General features: G+C 39.3%; 2 protein-coding genes across 4 annotated transcripts in view; both read right to left on the bottom strand.

Annotated features, from left to right (window-relative positions):
* Positions 1–390: 390 nt before the first annotated feature.
* Positions 391–18,540, bottom strand: kdm4aa (lysine (K)-specific demethylase 4A, genome duplicate a). 3 transcript variants are annotated; one of them, XM_016268090.1, is made up of 23 exons: positions 18,427–18,540; positions 17,134–17,293; positions 16,869–17,044; positions 15,963–16,077; positions 15,667–15,860; positions 14,185–14,234; positions 13,987–14,090; positions 13,766–13,903; positions 13,235–13,644; positions 11,931–12,091; positions 11,227–11,850; positions 9,968–10,503; positions 8,467–8,557; positions 7,599–7,780; positions 7,286–7,481; positions 6,478–6,554; positions 6,031–6,086; positions 4,900–5,008; positions 4,385–4,573; positions 3,297–3,467; positions 2,508–2,627; positions 2,341–2,433; positions 391–1,589 (listed from the first exon to the last, which is right to left on the bottom strand). In XM_016268090.1, the coding sequence occupies exons 2-23, from the start codon at positions 17,278–17,280 to the stop codon at positions 1,452–1,454; spliced, it is 4,077 nt and encodes a 1,358-aa protein (XP_016123576.1). In that variant the 5' UTR covers positions 17,281–17,293; positions 18,427–18,540; the 3' UTR covers positions 391–1,451. The 3 variants fall into 3 exon arrangements, with proteins under 3 accessions (XP_016123576.1, XP_016123574.1, XP_016123575.1); XM_016268088.1 differs by having other exon boundaries at positions 9,968–11,850; XM_016268089.1 differs by having other exon boundaries at positions 9,968–11,850; positions 11,931–12,088.
* A 1,647-nt stretch (positions 18,541–20,187) lies between these two features.
* Positions 20,188–22,512, bottom strand: part of ptprfa (protein tyrosine phosphatase receptor type Fa) — a 223,512-nt gene continuing 221,187 nt past the window's right edge. The window contains exons 32-33 of the mRNA XM_016268145.1: positions 21,724–21,859; positions 20,188–21,601 (exon numbers count right to left, since the gene is read on the bottom strand). Coding sequence (XP_016123631.1) covers positions 21,533–21,601; positions 21,724–21,859 — 205 coding nt within the window. The 3' untranslated portion in view covers positions 20,188–21,532. The remainder of the gene's footprint in view (positions 21,602–21,723; positions 21,860–22,512) is intronic.

Genomic DNA, 22,512 nt, shown 5'->3' with positions numbered 1-22,512 from the left:
TAAAATATTATTGAAACATTAACAGTGAAATAAAATGCCATACATTTAAATCAGTAAATCTAGTTACTTGCTGTTTAATGCAGTAAATGATGAATATGAATGAAAAAAGACACCCCAGTATAAGAAACACATCAGCTCACATCTTTTACTGATGCACATTAATGAGTTTTACAAAATACATGTATGGAAGTCCTAGAGCCTCTGCATTCAGAAGTGCAGTGAGAACGAGGCTCAAGTTTGAAAGCAACACGAGAGGCAGAAGAAACGTGCCGAAAGCTCAAGATTTCTTAAATTAACTACATACAACTCTATCTCACAGTATATGAACATTAAACATGTATTATAAAACAAAGCAATAAAATAGGCTTCTTGATAGAAAAAAATCTTTTATAATTTTCTTTTTTTTTATAGTGAAGATTAGCCCTATCTATCTATCTATTGAACAACTGAAGGACTGCAACAACCTTACTTTCTTCAAATGCTGTCGACTAGACAGTCCAAACAACGGCCTTCTCAGCTTTCAGAAGTGCATTTCGGTCTCTAGAGCTTGGCTACTGCAAGGACAAAGATGACAGATCATACAAGAACAGCTGAGAAGTGCAAAAATAGCTTATTAAATCCGTGGGGCTTCTGACAAAATGTCGACAGCAGTACGAAACTACATTAATAGAAACGTCTGAATGAAAGTGTATTGAACCAGAGCGCAAGGCAGGGCTTGAACGGCTGTGAAAGTGAGATTCTTGGCATTTCAGTATCTACGCGATCCTCTTTCCAAACACAGAACACACCTATCGGTGTCGAACTTCGACAGCACTGGAACTCATATTGCACCAGTAATAAATAGGCTTGTAAAAAAACGACTCAAAGACACGCTGAATTCATTATGTTCCAAATAATGTACAATAATCAGGATCTCGACTGCGCAATTTACGACAGCGTAGATCTTAAAAAAAAAAAAGAAGGAGATCCGCATCCATAAAATGGCAATGGCACCTCCGTTCGGTAAAATATGGGTAGAAACAGCACCCTCAATTAAAGTCAAATAAATTAATGCAATTTGATAAAAGTAGATATATTTTATGAAATGGAGATTACAAATATTCTGTATCAAATGAATGTAATTTAGAGCGACTCCATGAACCTGATGTTCATGCTGATGTGTTTCTAGAGTGTTTGTGGCACAGTTACACAGCGCTGAGGTTAAAAGGGCGTCACACCCAATGACAAAGCTGCATTCTCTGAGAAAGACACTGTGAAACACCCTGCCTCGACTCTAGACCCATATATCAGAATAAATGGTCGACTGAGGGCTAGTAATAGTCCACTGAGGAGCGATCAAACCCATCCAGGTGTCCGACCCCTGCGAACTGAACGCTACTGACATTGGCAGGGTGTGCTGGAGACTCTGGATGAGTGCTGGTGGTTTCGGGTGAAGGCTGGGTCATCGCTGGCTACTCCATGATGGCTCGGTAGATGACGGGTTCGATGTAGTCGCCTCTGTACCTGGAGTTGATCACTCTCTGTCTCTTGCTCTCCTGGACCTTCTTCTCTCCAAACATGCCATCAAAACGCATGTCTGATGCCTTAGACTGAATCACACATATGCAAAAATCAACAGAGCGCATTAGTGCCCACCCACTTTCTCCAGAACCATTTTTTCCCCTTTCATATTTACCATAGGGATTTTAAATATAAACCATGAACCCAACCAATCAGCAACATTAAAATTTTGAAGCAAAAAGTATTTGAAATACTAAAAAAAAAAAAAAAAAAGTAGAAAACTGTGTGCTTAACGGCTTTAATGAGGGAAAGAACTACAATCCCATGAAACAATGCAAGTGAAATTATCAAAGTAAAAACGAAGAAGAAATGTAAAACTATTCATTTAAAATGGGTGACTAACTATAGAAACGATATATTTTAAGTTTACACAAAATAAATGTATATGTACACAAATAGTTAAGTATTTTATTTGGTCACTGTGACTGATTGGTGGAATTTTCTGTACAGAATCATGGGTAATGTAGTTTTTCACCATAAATTCAACTGTTAACCATGATTATTTTAATAATACGTTGCAATAATGTGGACTGATGGCCTCACCAAAAGCATACACCATCGAGAAACAATCACATAGCTCACAGCAGGAATGTGATAATTAATACAAGTTATCTTTAAAAATAATTTTCCCCATGGAGAAAATGAATGATTTTTTACTTCTGGACCACTCTATATGTAGAAAATATTGAATTATTAATTGTACTTGACAAGCTCAACAACTACATCAATTTTTTTGTTTTTAGTATTTTTACTTGCAATGTCCCTAACATATGAGCTCACCAGACGAGATTTGACTCTCTTGGGCAGCTCTTCGTCTAGGGTGTAGACGTCATCTCGCTTAGCAGTCAGCTGCGATCCGTCCTCGAACTCCACCTGAAGAGAAGCAGTGGTTTACTAAACGGCTAAACGCAGACTGAACCGCTGGAACTCTTCTCTTAGACATTTACCTGGTACATCTGAATGACATGAGCTGCCACGAATTTGGCTCCATAGACAAGACCATCTGTCCATCTGACCTGAACCACTTCCCCCTGCGGTGGAGGACCAAGCTGAGCGCAGTCTCGGTTCTACACCAAACCACGTAGACGTCATCTCGCTTAGCAGTCAGCTGCGATCCGTCCTCGAACTCCACCTGAAGAGAAGCAGTGGTTTACTAAACGGCTAAACGCAGACTGAACCGCTGGAACTCTTCTCTTAGACATTTACCTGGTACATCTGAATGACATGAGCTGCCACGAATTTGGCTCCATAGACAAGACCGTCTGTCCATCTGACCTGAACCACTTCCTCCTGCGGTGGAGGACCAAGCTGAGCGCAGTCTCGGTTCTACACCAAACCATGCAAAATACATTATTTATAAAATACAGCTTTTAAATATACAGTATTTTGGAGCCAATCATACACTACCCTTCAAAAGTTTTGGGTCAGTTAGTGCTTTTGTGGAAGAAATTAATACTTTAATTAATCAGGGAGGCATTAAATTGCTCAAAAGTGACAGTAAATTCATTTATAATGTTACAAAAGATTTTTGTTTCAAGTAAATGGCGTTCTTTTTAACTTTCTATTCATCAAAGAATACTGAAAAACTGTGTCATGGTTTCCACAAAAATATGAAATTTCACAACTTTCCCAAAATTCCCTGTTACTTCTAGGTTTTCCATGCCATTGATAATTAGATAATCTACTTCTTAATTTCCTAAACTGCTGTAGAGAATAGATCAGATCTCACATCTTACCACAATGTCCTCTGGGAAAAGGTTATCACTGAAGGAGCCATCGTCAAAGTTGACCTCATAAAATGTCTCTTTTGTCAGCTGTATGACTTCACACTGGTAGTAGCGTCCATTTTTGTTCTTGCAGATGACCTTCTGACCCACGCTGAGCTCTCTCATGCCTGCTTTATTACGCTGCAGAGGAGAAAGAGAGAGATCACTCATCAAAGCAGCAACAAATATGATGGCAGTTCACAAAAGGGATGCACAATCATTGTTAAACAGCCATGATTATTTTGAACAAAAAATGTATTATTATTCACGGTCATTTTTTCATTTCATCAGATTGAATGCACTTTCACATAAGCACAAATCAAGAGAATGTCAACTTGCATGCTTTGCTTGCAGATTTAGCTGCACAAACAGACTGGCTGCATTACACTTTTATTTGAGCAGAATATCTCAAAAGAGATTGCAAAACTCCATTGTACAAGTTTACTGGTGTTTTCAGCTCATATCATATTTTGCATTGTAGAGAGAATGTGTGTGCATGGTTTCCAGGTTGGAAAGATTAAGCAAAACACTGAGCAGAAAATGTATCAGTTTAAACGAAAAGCTGTGAATGAGGGATTAAAAAAAAAAACTGTTGACATCTGGCAACTGCAACCATGAAAGCTTATGGATGCTTGTTATCAATTCAAGATAACGCAAATGCCAAATTAAAATGAAACATTTTCACGGTCATTAACCAGTGGGTAAATACTGCGGACAATTATGCTTAATAAATCAAGAAAAAGCAGAAACTGTGATCATGATTAAAATACAATTTAAATAAAAGTGATACACTATTTATATTTGAGCAATGGTGGCGAGTCTGAGTGCACATTATGCAAATGGCCACTGTCTTAAATTTATTATTTTTAATAATGGTTTGGAGAAAGAAAAAGTTATACATATTCTGTTCTATTTGAATACTTAAAAACACTTAAAAAAAGGATGAAGAGGAAACAGGACGAGACTATTGGGTCAACTTGTAGAGCCACCTGTAGCAGCCACCTTACAGTGCAGTCACATGTTACAGTGCACAGTCTCAGTGTTTCAGAGCGCAATACCTCCGATTGCACCGGCCCTTTGTGGCGGCAACAAGTGACATAGACGACGAAGGGCCAGTCGTCCGGGTGCATGATGACGCCGGCGGCCTGTGCGCAGGTCGGGTGATATGAGGTGGGGCAGCGACCGTGAGAACACTGCACACAACAGCCCAATGTTTTCTTCATCCGCCGTTTGCAGTAGTAGCATTTCTGTAAGCACATACGAGGGAGATTAGCTCACAGGAAGACGAGGAGGTTAGAGGAAGTGAGACAGGAGGAAAGGGCCCAGAGTGCAGATATAAATAACACTGTGACTGCTTACACCAAATCACTTCCAACATCCTGCAGTTACAATCTGCAGTCAAACGTGTTGTTCTGTTACACAAACGATGTACAACATGATTTACAACACATCGAGCTGTTGATTAATGGAGGTTTGGTGTGAAGCCACATCTCAGAGAAGTGAAATGTTGCAGTTTGAAAGGATGCCCAGTTTGCACGCTGCATGTTTTCTAGAGAAGGGAACAGAAACTCACCAGCTTGAATCTCTGTAAGGGAATGCCGCTGAGATCCACGGGCGATCGTTCAGCGATGTTCACAAAGCGAGCTTCCAGCACTGCCACTGCACACAGGACGTGAACCCATCTGCACACAGAGACACGTTAGGAACCTGGGATGATGATTTTTGCTAAGTATACAACATTATCTCGTCCCAAAGAAAATAGCAGGATGAATCTCACAAAACCTCTCAAGATCACATTTCACTGTTGAATCAAAACATAAAAATAATTATGTAATTATATATTACATTTAGGAAAATAGAATTTTTAGGACCACTTACATTTTTACAATGGAACATTGTTTTCATGACAATAAAATACGTTTCCTTCCTGAATTACTGTAATTTGTTGTTTTACCTTTGAGTCTTTTTGTAATTATCATAGGGGGTTTGGCACCGGAGGAACATTTAATAGCTCATATAACTATTGACAGAAATAACTGCTTTTTGATGTGTTTGCACCACAGGAACTGAAAATGATTTTAGTTTTAGAAAAGCCTTTAAAGGGGGAACTAAATTAGCTCTTGCTTGAGAGTAGGTCTAACCCAACACAACAGAAACTACCAGTGACGCAAGTAAGTTGATTGGTCGTATCACCGCACCTAAGTCCAGGCACTTCTTCATCCTCCACTTGTTGACGTTGCTGAATGTGGTCCTAGGGGAAAATTTAGCTCTCGGAGGACACCTCTGGTGGCTAGTTCCTATAACTACCCAGTGTGAATGCCCCCTAATTTTTCTCTGTGATGAGAAAATATATATATATATTTTCTCCTTGTTTTTGCTGTTGTAATAGTCGTAAAAATTCTGTTTAATTTCATTTAACTTAATTTCATGTGTTACCTGAGCATTCCTAATGACAGTTTGGGAGGTAAATTCTTGAGAGATTTTATGAACCTTGTGCAAGACAATGAATGATTTCTGTGATCTCAAACTAGAATTGTGTAATGAGTGAGATTACATGAAAACAAAAGGTCCTGGTTTGTCTAAAGCACACAAAATCCACAAAAACACTTCTAACAATTCGAGATCTGGGTAACTTCTAGGTCAGGGGTCCGTGTGTTTCACGGGACATCAGTTCTGCCCTCTAGTGGACTTTCATTTTACTTACTTGCCATTATTGGCTCTGTGCAATGCTCCACCTCTCAACGAACACAGACAGCAACTCTGTCAAGAATCAAAGATTCAAACATCATTCATTTACAATACATCCTACTACATCAATGAACCAAGAGATGAAAGACCACTATGTGTTTAAAGCAGGTGCATAGTAGCCCAAAATTATTTGGACACTTAAGCCAGACTTAAAGCAGAAACAAGAAACATCAAGAAAATTTAAAGTCTCAATTAATTTGAAAGAAAAATACACTGTTCAAGCTAAACACTGTCTGCTTTCATTGTATGGAAAAGCAAAAAATCCAACAGGTGGAAATGTCAAAGAAAGCATACAGATTTCTAACATGCGAGTGAGTAAATGAGTACAGAATTTCTGGGTGAACTATTTCTGTAAGTGTCCAAATGTATTTTTGGGCCACTCTATGTCAGGTTTAGGCTGTACCTCGGTGAGGGCGTTGGCTTTACAGCGGGCACATTTCCAGTCTTTGGAGACTCTCGCTGGAGCCACACCGTAACAACCTAGAACAAACAGAGTGAATTAAACAGACCTCGGATTATTCAAACACACCCTTTACTGGCAAAATGTGTTGGAAACTATGATGAAATTCCTTATTTGTCCTCAGCATCATCGTGGGTGCATCTTGTAGTGAAGGAGTTTACATTCATGCAGGACACTTGTTCCCTAATAGCATATTTTCTTATTTAAAAAAAGCTTAATTTAAGGCATCATAATGGAAAGATAATACATTCTAGTCCATGTTATAACCAGACAAACTACACTACCGTGATTTTTAAAAGTCTTGTATGCTCACCAATACTACATTTATTTGATAAATGTAAAAACAGCAAAAAATTTGAATTATTACAATTTAAAATAACCGTTTTCTATTTAAATATATTGTAAAATGTAATTTATTCCTGTGATGTAACGCTGAATTTTCAGCATCATTACTCCAGTCTTCAGTGTCACATGATCCTTCAGAAATTCTTCTAATATGCTGATATGCTGAAACATTTCTTATTATTTTCAATGTTGACAGTTGTGCTGTTTCATATTTTTGTGCAAAATGAGTTATCATTTTTCCCCCAGGATTCTTTGATGAATAGACAGTTCAAAAGAACAGAATATAATCTATACATAAAGATGAAATGAACATATGACTCCCTTTTTGATCAGGCACCACAAACAGCTAGTCGATGAGGGGAAAAACCAGTATTGTGATAGTCCGGGTTGTCAGGTCAGTACTCACTAGTGTGCACACGGACACTGCACAGGGAGCAGCTGATGAGCAGACTGGTGCCGTCCTCCTCCAGGTGAGGCGTGGACGGCTGGACGTCTGCGCTGTCCTCAGTGGTGGTGGTGAAACATCTCTCTGGAATCAGAGGCTTGGTCCTCATCTGACCCCCGGGCAGCACCACGGCCAGCTCGCTCTCGGCCCCTTCAGACTGAACACAAACACATACACAGGACGTCGTACAGGAAAGCACAGGAAGTGTCAGACACTTGATATACTCAGTGACAGGAAACAGATAAACACAGATCTCTGAACCAGGCCGGCATACCCGCTGATGTGCCTGGAAGAGTGCGCACACAGCGCAGTATGGAGGCCGCAGACCCATCTCTCTGTTGTACTCTCTCTCTCTTTCTGGATTATACAGTCTGTTCTGCCACAGCTGGGCCAAAGGTCGCGCCCAGGCCTCCCCGTCCAGCCCGTCCTCCTCTGACGCAGCCTGATCCTGCAGCTCTGCACATGCACATACAATCCATCACATTACATCATCCTTCATTCAGAAGATGCTTTTGCAATGTGATTTACGTTACATTTTCAGTTAAATGCGCAGTGGCTGGCAACTGAATAAAGCATTCATATGGCAACTTCCTGAAGAGTCCAACACTGTGACTGTGTGGAACATTTCATCATTGCTCTGTTTGAGTAACCCAACACTGCAACAACAATTAAACAAATTGCATTGACTTTAGGGCAGGACTGACATTTTGCACATTGTGCAAACATTTGTCATTCTGTTTGGTGGTGCTAGTGCGCAGAAATTACGCACTTCTGACATATTTTAGACTACAATGAATATTCTGTGAAAAAAATGATGTGGGGCGCACATACAAATATATATTATATACCAATTATAAAGCAGAAGTTTGGACATATGTAGGCAGTGCATTGATCTGAAAAGTGGTCCATTGCACTAATGACAGATCACACATCAGTGTTAACTTAGCATTATATAAATGCTGTTTTTGTATATATTAATATTTTTAATTAGCTTTTATTTTTAGATGTTCAGTATTAATTTTAATTTTAGTTTGACTGATTTTGTTGTGAAGTTTTTCATCTAATATTTCTATTTTGGTTCAGCTTTATTTCAATTATGATTTTAGTTTTAGTTAACAATAACAACACTGCCACAAACTGACCTTCGTCACTGATGCTGTCCTTTATCAGAGGATGGTGCCTGGGGAGTCTGGGAAGTCTGTGCTGAGCTTCCACTGGGTGTTCAGCTTCTTTCTGCAGGACAACACAAACTCACGCTTATTACACATAGCCACACACACACACACAATACAACAGGGTTTCCCAAACAAGAGCTCGCAAACCCCTAGTGATTCATGATGGAACTGCATTTGGTTTGTGATGTGATAGAAATACCCAATGAAAATGGGAGGGGGGGGGTAAATAAATAAAATGTGTAAATGCATTCAGAACATTTTTGCTTTGCAAATCTACTCACGATTTCAAAGCTAAATGCACAGAAGTGCATTTACTATTGCTGCTATTGTTGAGTATTTACATCGAGTTATTGTCATTCTTTTCAGCACTTTCTTTTTGGAGTAAATTAGGTTTAGTATATTATTATATTGCCTGGAGCGATTAACATCACTCTTCTACTGCTCGTGGAAAGCAGGTGGTGCCCAAACTTTTATTAAGAGGGATATTCATGCATGTCATTAATTGATGGCAGGAGTTATTCATCAGATGATGAAGAGCGCTGTAAGCGGGCATATATCCAGACACGAGATGCAGTTGAGTGTAATTTTATCAATTTAAATATCTGGGACTGGCAGTAAAGTGATGCTGCACAGTAACAGCATAGTTTGCTAGCATGAGGGTGTCTACTGAATCCTCCACAATCTAAAGCACATGCATTCAAGGAGAAATATGTCAGGAACTAATTTTGTAAATGTATTTACAATGCTGACTAATTTGCATTATAGAGTGTTGCAGGAATGAGTCCTAAAACCTTCTGGTTCCACTGTCAATGGGTTTTATAAATGTGTTTTTGGTTAAATGTCTGAAATAAAGTCTATGGTGATCACAAGCTCAAGATGTTTTCACATTTTATTCTACAACATAAAACACATCAATACACCCTGGTGAATTTTAAAGCTTTTACTTGTCTTAAAAAATATAGGCCTAATTGATACTAAGTGGCTAAATGGGATTACAAAGGCTGTCGGGGAAATAAACTAAACTCATCTACTCACTAGTGGTTTTTACAGTCTAATCATGCTCTAGCAAACTATTCAAACTAAAACTTTCAAGGAAAATACTTTTTAATTAAAGCACTGATGGAAGCTTACTGATGGTGGCATTGAAGTCATGCAACCATGGTGTACTGTGTTATAGCCTAACTTTAGCTTTTTAACTTCGGTGACTGTATTTAGGCTTCGAAATTCATAAAAATTGTGTTTATTTGTGACGATTATCAAGATGAACAAAACATAAGGATCATAAACTTTTCTTGGTGACAGCTTACTTTCCAAAAGTCAGTGGAAACATACTATTAAGGTTTTGTCAAGTGAACCAGGTTGATGCAAACTTAAGAGGTTGTTCTACAAATGAACGTCATTCCTGCAGCACTCCATTCCTTTAGTGAATCAGGTGCTTAAACAACAGAGTCAGATAGCACATACGCACCTTGCTGTCCTCTTGAGAGTCGCTATCAGAGTCGCTGTCTCGGTCTCTCTCGTGCCGAATGCGCCGCTCGAGATCGCTGTAATCTCCTTTAGCGTAGCTGTGGACATGTAGCACCTCCGCGGGGCTCAGCGTTCTCTGGAAGATGTGCTGGACTGCAGGGGGACACACCTGACTGCCGCCCGCTGACGCAGAGCTGCACCGCGACTCGCCCAGCTTAAGGTTAATGGCGCTGCTGCTGGGTTCGGTGATGACATCATACGTGTGGGCGGAGTTAACACTAGGTTTGTGTTTAGGGCCGACGCTGATGTTGCTGGGTTCAGTGATGACATCATATGTGAGGGCGGAGTTAATGCAGGGTTCGTGTTCAGGGTGGACAGTGATGCCGCTGGGATCTGTGGTGACATCCCAGGTGTGGGCGGAGCTAATGCCGAGTTCAGGTTTAGGGCTGCTGGTGATGTTGCCGAGTTCTGGTTGGACATCACAGCTCTGGGCGGAGCTAACGCTGGGTTCATGTTTAGGGCTGATGGTGATGTCGCAGGTGTGGGCGGAGTTAACACTGGGTTCGTGTTTAGGGTCGACGATGATGCTGCTGAGATTTGGTTGGACATCATAGCTGTGGGCGGAGCTAATGCTGGATTCGTGTTCACTGACAGTGATGTTGGTAGGTTCTGGTTGGGCATCACAGGTGTGGGCGGAGTTAACTCTGGGTTCGTGTTTAGGGTCGATGATGTTGCTCAGTTCTGGCTGGACATCACAGCTGTGGGCGGAGCTAATATTGGGTTCATTTTCAGCTTTGATGGTGATGTCGGTGGGTTCTGGTTGGGCATCACAGCTGTGGGCGGAGTTAACGCTGGGTTCTTTTTCAGCACTGATGGTGCTGTCACTGGGTTCTGGTTGGACCTCACAGCTGTGGGCGGAGCTAATACTGGGTTCATTTTCAGCTTTGATGGTGATGTCGGTGGGTTCTGGTTGGGCATCACAGCTGTGGGCGGAGTTAACGCTGGGTTCTTTTTCAGCACTGATGGTGCTGTCACTGGGTTCTGGTTGGACCTCACAGCTGTGGGCGGAGCTAATACTGGGTTCATTTTCAGCTTTGATGGTGATGTCGGTGGGTTCTGGTTGGGCATCACAGCTGTGGGCGGAGTTAACGCTGGGTTCTTTTTCAGCACTGATGGTGCTGTCACTGGGTTCTGGTTGGACCTCACAGCTGTGGGCGGAGCCAATGCTGGGTTCATGTTCAGCGCTGATGGTGATGTCATTGGGTTCTGTGGTGGCATCACAGGTGTGGGCGGAGTTAATGCCAGGTTCGTGTTTAGGGCTGACCGCGATGTCGTTGGGTTCTGGTTGGACATCATAGGTATGGGAGGAGTTAATGCCAGGCTCACTTGGACTAGGGATGATGGTATCTATAGTGCTGTCGCTGGGTTCAGCAGAGACATCACAGGTGTGGGCGGAGTAAATGCCATGTAGAGAGGTGATACTGCTGGTTACAAATATGAGAGGCGTGACGTCAGTGGCAGGGATGTCACTGGAACACGAATGGGCCATGATGTCACTCTGCTGCGCATCAGTGAGGTCACCGTTTGGAGTGATGTCATCGGGCTTGCTTTGGACATCACAGCTTTGTGTGACGTGTTCGGACTGAGAGGTGACATCAATGCTCTGAGCCTCATCATCAGCGATGCTGTTTGTGGATTGTGAGGATGAGGTGACGTCGTTGGGTTCAGAGGGAGTGACATCATCTCTTTGCTGCGCTGTGATATCACTGCTGGAGGTGGGGTTTGATGGCGAGAGCTCCACCTCCATGTAGGGAGGGGCTTGATTCTCTTGCTGTTGTGGAGGGGGCGTGTCTGTCTCCATCGTCTCCTCAGCTTGCGCATAACCTGCAGAAATACACATTGGTTGTTTTAGCCTTTTTATTACAGCATCGCTGGTGTATCATTTGCTGTATATGAGGCTCTACCTGGGTCATCGGAGATGGATTGTTCATTCTTGTCATCTGTCTCAGTCTGGCTGAGTTTGGCTTTCTTCTTCTCAACTTCCTCCTCTTTTTCTACCTTTACTTGAATGTCGTCAGGGCTGGGTCTGAGCCGTTTCTGCCCCACATTCTGCTTTGGAGTGCTACTGTATGAAGAGAAGGGAAATCACAGGATTAAAAAAAACACCTTTTGTTTTTCATGAACCATCATGAACCATCACCACTGTGCTCTCTAAAGCATAAGATGTAGCCCTCAGGAGAAATGCGACAAATTGTGTTATACCGTAAAAATTAAAGAGCATGTTTATAGTATACGTACTGTCGGTAAGTATTTACTGAAAGGCAAAATGCATGTTTTACATTTTCAATTAAACTAGTTTTAGAAGTGTAGTATTCTAGCCAATTACTATATCTTTTAGCATATCTTTAATAATAATATTTTGAAAAAGCTTTTATTTTTATATTTTCAGCTTTCATACAAATTTCATTTGGTTCAAGTTTTATTTGGTTATGTGCATTTGTCTTTTTTTTTACTTAGTTTTTTTAATATTTCTATTTAGCTTTTAATTTTTATTTCAGTTTTAGCAATTAAGTAATAAGTTAGTTGCCAATGCAACATTTCTAACCTTCGTCCAAGTTTGTTTTCACTTGCAATGTTTTATTTAAGCTCTACTGCAAAGAACTGAAACATTTTTTAATAGTTTTAGTCTTAGTTAAAACAACACCGCTTCATATAATAATGCTTCATGAAAATTTGTGTTCTTAATATGTTTTATTGTGTTGTAACCATTATATAAAAACAATAAGGCACTTGACGTCACATTGTATTGTACGTCACTTTGCTGCATGCCATACCTAACAACACCCCTCAGCTGTCACTATACACACACAATACAGCATAACGTGAATAGTGCTGTACAAATACATTCACATAGCCACTAAAAAATTAAAAAGACTGATCTTGAGATGTTAATAATCGTCATCAGGATCCATAAAATAAAACGGAACAATAAATGAAGACCTTTGGGTTTCTGTGTGTAGTTGACAATGTTTTTTTTCCCCCTGAAGAAAAGCTCCTTCTATGTCCATAAAGTTTTGCAGTGGTTAGATTTGTATAGTAACATGTAATAGCCAAAAAATTTTTGGAATTATGTGAATGAGTACTTGAGCACTTCACATTCATAATGCATTGTGTCAGCAAATGAACCACAGACTAAAAGCAAAGCAAACTCCTATCAGCATCTGAGATGGAGACTGCAGAAATGGCCACATATTTTCTTTTTACACACCTGTTGATCTGCTCGGAGGTGCTGCTTGGTTCTTCATCACTAACAGGCTTCTTCTCCTCTACCTCCGGACCTCCTTTCTCTGCTTCTACTTTCTCCTTTGCACCATCTGTTTCACTTTTCAACATTTCAGTCTTGTCGTCCTCTCCACCGTCCGTGTTTGCTTTCTGCTCCTCTCCAGCCTCTGCTTCTCCTCTCTTCTCCTGTGTTTCTGCTTTGCTGCTATCGCTGAGCTCTCCTGTCTCATTCTCGGTCTTTCCATCTGTCAGGAACTCTGCTGCCTCTGGCGTGGACTTTGAGTGGTCGATGGGCGCATTGTCCTTTCCAGCTTTCCAAAGTTTATAGCGTTCCGGCTGGAACTTGCGCACAAACACATCCATGGATATCTTCACCATGTCCTTCCGGCAGGAACACTGAGAAAGAGACGCACATCAACACACAAAAACATACCTGCGGTACCATACTTGCACTCATACTTGTACTCCAAAAATGAACTAAAAACTGAGGGAACGCGATGTATGCAAAATATCATACTAATGTCGCCAGCTTTCCATAATTGATCCAGCGCTGGGTGGCGAAGTTGGTGGATTCTGCACAGTTGAAGCCATGGTTAAACCCAGCGTGATATCCATACGGGAAGGTCACAATGAACTGGCCTGCTTCCTGTGTGACCTGATGAATAGAGTAGAAAGAAGACAAATCGTGAGATAAAATCAGGCATGACAGGATAAGATAATAAAAATCAAGCATCTGACCTTCTCAAAGGGTATCCCATACTTCCTCAGAATAGATGGTGAAATTAAAGTCATTTTGTGTCGCAGGAAGGCTTCACAACTTTGGGCACTTCCGGGGAAAAATCCTGCATGAATGAAAATTAAAAGAGTACTGAGTTAATTAATGAGCAGCTGAAGAGGAACAGGAACTAATGACATGTTTTCAGAAGACCACTGTACCTTTAGCAAGACGCTCTAATCGCTTCCCATGTTCTGGAGGCACAATGTACCTGTAGAAGAGCCCGTTTTCAATTCAAGACCAAGTCATAATGCTTTTAAAATCTCTTTAGGACAGTATGAATAGTATTAGGGTCAGTTAGCTTTTTTTTTGCTCACCAAGGCTGCATTTATTTGATCTGATATATGATTACAACTTAAAATATCTGCTTTCTATTTTCATATATATAAAATGTAATTTATTCCTGTGATCAAAGCTGAATTTTCAGTATCATTATTCCAGTCTTCAGTGTCACACGATTCTTTAGAAATCATTCTAATATGCTGATTTGTTGCTCAACAAACATTTCTGATTATTAGCAATGTTGAAAACAGTTGTGCCGCTTCATAATTTTGTGGAAGCATGATGCATTGTTTTTCAGGATTCTTTGATGAATAGAAAGTTCAAATAGAAATATTTTATAACATTATAGATGTCTTCATTGTCACTTTTGATCAATGTAATGCATCCTTGCTGAATATAGTAATTTCTTTAAAAACAAAAAAACAAAACCTTGAATGGTCGTGAATATGAACAAATGAGCTTGTTTTTAAATGAAACTGCCAAAAAGTCTCAGATCCTGGTTTGAATCAATGTAATGACTAGTGGTCGACCGATATATCGCCAAGGCGATATATCGGCCGATATTTGGCATTTTTCAAATATCGGCCGATGCGTTCGAGGCGGGACTTTTATTTTGACGGCGCTGAGAGCGGCAGCGCCTGAACACACAGTGCTCACATTCTTCCTCTTGTTCGCCGTCGTCGTTAACAGTTCTGTCTAATACGGATAGAAGTCTGCCTAATAATCAGATAGAAAGGAAATTAAAATGTATACAAAGTATTATATTATTAGTAATAGAAAGGCAAACATTGTAATACTTTCTCGTTTGCCATCAGCATTCAGCAAATACGCATTTCTGTCATTTAAACAAATCTTTGAATGAATAATGAACATTTAATTTCACAAACCTTGCAAACTTAGTGGAATCCAGCTGTGAGATCTTGTGAAGTGTGCATGTGACCTGCATGAACGCGTGTTCTCTGCGTGACGGTCGGTCCGTGTGAATTGAATGCTGACAGGTGGAGAGTTCAGCCTCACTGAAGACGTGCGATCGTAAACTCGTGATTTCAAATTATGCTGCGCTTTATGCTTTTGCCCACTGTCATATTCATGTAAATTTCACATTTATTTTTTTTATCCATTTTCAAATGATTTCAAATTTCTTGAATATTAATTAAAATAAATAAAATTATATCGGCCATTGGCCACCCTGCTTTCCAAGATATCGGCATCGGCTGTCAAAAACCACATGTCGGTCGACCACTAGTAATGACTCAATGAACTGATCAAATGAACTGAGAATAGCAAAATATACTTCAAAATAAACTATAATAATAACAACGAAAATGCTGACCAAAAACAAGATTTAGTTGTGACATTACCAGGACTTGGGTTCTCCAAAGTGAAGGTAGTTGATGCTATACAGATCCATGTCCTCTGTGTGCCAGGCGAACGTGCTCTTCCACATCCCGAAATAAAGATATGGAGTGTTGACTCCTTTGATTGTGATTCCACTCTCTCTCTCCACCGTGTCCAAAATAGTGTTCAGATGGCCAATATTCCACTCCGTCACGTCCTGTATACAGTCACATATATATCTGTAATCACTGTATAGCACTATTAACTGAAACATAATAGTAAAAAATATTCCATGAATATAAAAGGGCAGATTACTCACTGTATCGTAGAGGGTTCCACTGATATCTGCCCCATATAGAGGTGGATTGAATGTTAAATTCTTCCAATATTTCCTCTCTAGTTCATCAAAATCAGCATATCTGGGATTACAGAACCTGCAGTCGAGTTAGAGAACCTTTTTATTATGGTGACGGTCATGCATCAACTTCATGTATCTCAGAGTGAAAAAGAATATACAATGAGCAATAATGTCAATGGATTTACTTTTATGCATCAAGAAAAGTAGGTTAGCATATTATTGGATAATATTATGTTTCTCTGTTCAGTCAGACTTACATTACCATTCAAAAGTTTGGGGTCAGAACTTTTTTGAATTAGCACTTTTAAAAGAAATTAATACTTTCAAGGATGCATTAAATGATCAAATTATATTTGTCAAAAAAGGTTTCTGGTATAAACGTATATGCTGTTCTTTTGAACTTTCTATTAATTAAAGAATCTTGAAAAAAAAAAAAAAGTATCACTATTTTCACAAAAATGGCCCTGTTTACAACACTGATAATAATCAGAAAACTTTCTTGAGCAGCAAATCAGCGTATTAGAATGATTTCTGAAGATCATGTGACACTGAAGACTGGAGTGATGATGCTGAAAATACAGCTGCGCATAACAAGAATTAATTATAGTTTAAATATATCACAATAAAAATCATTTATTTTAAGTAATAATAAAATAATAAAATATTAGTTTTTCCTGTATTTTTTTATTAAACGAAAACAGACCCAAAACTTCTGAATAGCAATGTAGTTTCATCAGCAAAAAAGAAACAGTCACGCCAAAGGTGGAGAATGTTCGTATTACTTAAAATAACTAGCATTTATTAATCCTGCATAATAACACCAGGAATATTTATTGAGAAGTCTTTAAAGAATCCTTTGCTGCTCACTTGTCTGTGTTGGCAGTTTTGCGAAACTCGCGGACGGTCATCGGCTTCTTCTGGATGTTGTACTGAGTGAAGAGACCTGATTGGCCAGTGACCACCTGTTGAATCGGTGCGGGAATCACCAGATCATCAATGTCATCGTATGTGCGCCGGGGCTTCCAGTCCTTTGGTGGCACCACCTGACAAACAAGCACATCAGTGAGCCATCCACAACAACCAAAAAAAGCCTCTCACAGCAGTTTGAGCTGAATACATTTTATACACTAACCTTAGCCATCCCGGCTCTGTGAGCCCCCTGCGACTCCATATATGCAATGTATCTGTTGAAGTCTTTGAACTCCTCTTTTGTGGGATGAAAGGTCATGATCCTGGTGGCAGGACTCTGGGAGCTTTGAGAGACCGAGTCCGAAGCCATTCTACCACTTGGACTGTAAGAGAAACCAGAAGATGAAGATTTCAGCAACAAACACATCACCTAACCAACTAGTAAACTCCACATGTAAACCACCACTACTAGGCAAGACCGGTTTAGTTATAACACACATTCTTGCTCATTTAAAGTGATTCAAAATATTTGCATAACAAGAAAAAGATAAAAAATAAATACTTATTTAAGAAAACAGTAAAAAGCTATATTTAATTATTACTTAAAAATCTAAAAAAAACATATAATAATTAATTTTCATAAAATAATTATACATTTCTTACATTTAATTATAAACATTTTTTACATCACAAGGGCAGAAAAATATAAATATTCCAACCTGAACTAAATACAAATATTCAGTAAACACCAAGAAAAAAGTTGATTAGAGGACACTGATCACGTTCATATTGATGTAAACATGAAATAACTTGTGACAGCTGACAACATGCTCATTGACTTTACTGACAATAATACACTTTTAATTAAATTAACATTATATGATAAACCACATGCAACTTTATATACAGAAATGCACTCACTGCACTATTTTATTCAAGCACACACTATATAATAAAACATTAAGCCACCGTAGTGTTTCAGATTATGAATGTAGAAGCACCTGTAAACTCACACTAGCATGCTAGCGGACGTTCGCCTGATAAACACATCATATCTGACCATTCAGGGTGTTTAATGATAAAAGCATCATATTTATACATCTGGCATGATCTCATCACGAGGTTCTGCTCAGGACCACTGAAAGTTTTGACCGCGAAATCTCTCAAACTCACCGCGAGACAACAACAACAAACACGCTGACGGCTAAAGGCGCTCAAATGAACACAAACGTACTCCTGTCACACACACACACACACACACACACACACACACACACACACACCGCTTCAGCGCAACACACACACGCTCATATCCATTCACACGCAGTAATTAACGGCGTGTTGTAGTGTATAACTGTGTTATTACATTAATTATTGAGTCGCTCCAAACTTTGACGAGCATGGTGGCTAACTACTGTAAACACGACATTCACACACTAAAACACGCATGAAATCCCTCCACATACACAAACACCCGATCATACGTGTCAGGAGAGGACGAGAGGAGTTAACTCACGGGTGCCGCGGGCGCAGCTGACGGGTGTTGAGGGCGCAACTCAGAGAAACGACGCAGAAAAAGACGATTGCAGATCAGACATGTCCTCCATTAGAGAGCAGCGCAACTGCGCATGCGCACACACTGTTTACAAAGATGGAAGAAGGCGTTCCCCTGCGCGCGACTCCTAATCAACTCACTCCAGTCCGCATGAACCCTATGGGGCCATATAGATAGTATGGAAAATTCTCTCCATTTGAACCCTTATGAGGCCATAGAATATGGATTGTAGATATATAATCTACACATGCTCCACATGCCATATATGATATAGATGCACAATCATAGAGGAAAGGAAAGGAATGAAAGGAATATATTATATAGCCTAGGTATTTTTGCATAAATCAATCTATATTATATTGGCTATATGGATTATGGGGTCATAAAGATATAAAATAAACAAATAAAATGGATTAATGTAACACAAACTTCATTTAAGTCTTATGATGTTTTTATAGCACATATACAACCTTATAGATATTGATTAGGCTATAGATAATGTAGATCAGTTGTATTTGTATATATGCATCCTAATGGGACCCTTTCCATGCATCTCATATAGAGTTACATATTTAAAAAAAAAACTTAACTTGCAAAGATGACATGATGTACCTACTGGCCTATGATGTTTATGAATGTTTTATACATAAAAATGTAACCCTATATATAGATCATATACAAAGCATAGACTTAGCCTTAAGGCGACTTATTAAATAGTCTGAACATGCTTATGTTTCAAATATTATACAGAACCACATGTATGAGTATATAGTATATGAATGTTATATAGATTATTTGTATAGATAACTCTGTATGCATCATGTAGTCATATCATTGTTTATAATATAGATTATACAATATTGATTATCCGTGTAGGCTAAACAGTTGTGTTTACTGTAAATTATATATCTGACTCTATACATCTCACCTGACTCATTAAATCCACATGCAACCATTTAGATGTGGTACACTGTATAAATATATAACTATAGACTTATCTGTATATCCCATATCATAGATCATCGTAGAGTCATGTATGATTATATAGATACTAAACATTATTTATAAAACTGATATAAATACATAAATTCAATATATATGTTACTTGTGCAAAAACATACAGTAATGCCTCTATGCAATTTACTACATTTTGCATCTTTAATATCGAAAATAAATTTGAAATGACTATGGCCTGTTTTTTATTTTAACCTTTGAACAAATTGTTGGTTTTTAGACCACCTGTTAAAAATGTGCACTTAAATTATCTGTGTATCTCCAGCAATAAACAAAGACATTGATCGTTGTCTGCAAACTGGTAATTAGGCTTAATTATTTGTTAATTGTTAATCTATAATGGGAAACAACATCTCTGACCTCAGACCAAAGGGACAATTTGTGCCTAATTAGTGAGATAATTCGCTTCCAAAAGAATTAGTAAACTTTGCTGTCCGGTCGCTGAGATTTTTGGAGGAGGACTAATGTCTCCAGGTGTTCCCGAACTAATGAATCATGTAGAGCAGGGAGAATCCAGTCCACATGCCTTCACATTAAACCGCAATGGCCGGTGGGCTGACTAGCGTTGGCTGCGCAGCTCTGGATTTCTGGCAAGGACACAAACACACTAGAGAGGGACCAGCCATCTGTTCCCATGTGCTGAAGGAACCGGGATACAGCAGCGAAATCCACACAATAAACATGTACAAAACCCAATGAAGCATTTTATTAACACATATTTCTCTCCTTTTTATTAACAAATAGAAAACAGACCGCCTGTACAACAGATTGAATGCTGTTTTGTCTCTATGCGAACACAAAGTCAAATGAATTCTTCCCGTGTCCGCATTTTTCATCTTACTTTGTGCTCAGGCCATAGGAGGAAAGAAACACTTGAGTATGGACATATTTTCAGTCTGATGATGCTGTCGCGACGTTACGGGAGATTTGTCTTTACGAGCCACAGTGAGAAATGATCAGATGGCCGTTAATAATACCACACGTGGAGAGTCCCAGCCTCAGCAGTCTGTTTTCTGCCGCAGACTTTCCCCACTTCAGCTGCAGGTCTGAGCGAATGACGGATGGCCGTGGATCTACTAGAGGTACATGACGGCTGTACATGTGTGTGTGTGCAGGTCTGTCGGGTCGAGGCCTGACCTTTGACCTCAGCTGACCCAGCATGGGATAAAGACTTTGCTGTGGCAGCAGGAACACCATTTCTCTTGTCTTTCTTTCACTCAAGAATGGAGGGTTTCCAGAAAGTGTCTGTTTACTGCTATTCAGAGCAGAACGGCTCTGAACGCGTTCTCTCCTTTCATTGGTTTATTCAGTGTCCTTAACGACGGCAGGTTCATTAAGCTCACTAACTCAGGTGTAAGCGTTTCATCTCTTTTATACTTGATTATACTGTTTTATAAAGTATCAGGAGGTGAAAAGGTTGTTTTAATTGTATATTTTATAAAAGTTCCCCTTTTCCCACCAAATAAAAGTAGATCATTAAAATATAATAATGATAAAAAGTAAGAAATCATCAGCAGCTCTGAGTACACCTCTTATAGTATTAGTAACCTGGGTCATGTGAAAATACATGTCCACACGTGCTAAAAATAACTGAACATATATACGAAAAAATTATAAAGGAATAATAACAATATAAGAAAAAAATAAGAATAAAAAGAACCCCTTAGATATGCAATGATCAGCATAAATGATACAAATATTGTATTTTCTGACAGATATACCAATCGTAATGATGATACAATAATAATAATGATAATAAAAACAATGGTGGATGATGCTGATCGATATGAAAATGAAACGATCGTAATCATAAAGCAGTAAGGTAATACAGAGACAGGAGCTGAGCATTAGAGACCAGAAGGAAGCGTTTGTTGCTGTTTTCAGAAGAGGAACAGGTTTGTGCTGAAGTTCCAGTGATTTCTCCTCTCTTCTTATTTGCCGTTTCTCTCTCTCTCTCTCTCTCTCTCCCTCCAGCAGTGGTGACTGAATAGGTAGGATGATTATGGCTCAGAAACAAGTGGCGGCTCTCCGTTCTGAGGCATTCTGGGAGTGGTTACGTTGCATAGTGATCAAAGCTGCCAAGGTACTCCAGAGCTGCTCTGTAGCACAGCTGGTACTGGTCCTGCACACACAGTTAAAACACGCATGACTAAAACACCCTGAACTAATGCTTTGCCTAAAAATGAAAAGTCTGATTTGGAGGAAATGACGACAGGTGAACTATTGCTGGGGTGTCAGGTTTACCTCGGTCTGTACCATGGCAGGTCTCTGCGTGCGGAGCGTTTTTATGGTCTGGAACATGTCCACCACCCCTTCATACCTCATCCGCTCCAGAACAATGCTTAAAGTGATGAAGACCCCTGTTCTGCCCACACCAGCACTGAGACAGAGAGAGACAGACAGCAGTTCAGCACACATACTGTACACACAACATCTAGAAGTCAAATGTTTGGGGTCGATAAAATTTGTTTCAAATAAGTCTCTTCAGTTCACCAAAGCCACCTTTATTAACTGATCAAAAATATAGTAAAACTGTAATATTGTAAAATATTTGTACAAATTAAAATAGCTGTTTTCTATTTGAATATATTGTAAAATGTAATTTATTCCTATGATGAAAAGCTGAATTTTCCTAACCCATCATTACTCCAGTCTTCAGTGTCTTTGCTGCTCAAGAAGCATGTTGAAAACAGTTGGGCTGTTTTTTGTTGAAACCTTGACCAGTTTTATTTTTGTTTTAATTCAATTTTATTTTTTGATTAATAGACATTTCAAAAGAACAGCATGCATAATAGAAATCTTTTATAACACTATAAATGTCTTTACTGTAACTTTTGATAAATTGAATGCATCCTTGCTGAATAAAAGTATTCATTTCTTGGTCACACTTTATTTTAGGGTCCAGTTCCCATGGTTAACTAACTATGAACTACTTTTGCCTCAGTAAACTCCTAATTTCTGTAGTTGTTAAGTTGAGGTATTGGGTAGGATTAGGGATGTAGAATATGGTCATGCAGAATATGTGCTTTATAA

Source organism: Sinocyclocheilus grahami, unplaced genomic scaffold (assembly GCF_001515645.1).
Source record: "Sinocyclocheilus grahami isolate Dianchi unplaced genomic scaffold, SAMN03320097.WGS_v1.1 scaffold43.1, whole genome shotgun sequence".
NCBI lineage: Eukaryota > Metazoa > Chordata > Actinopteri > Cypriniformes > Cyprinidae > Sinocyclocheilus > Sinocyclocheilus grahami.
The sequence above is the reverse complement of the archived record's forward strand: the minus strand, read 5'-3'. Positions and strand labels throughout refer to the sequence as shown.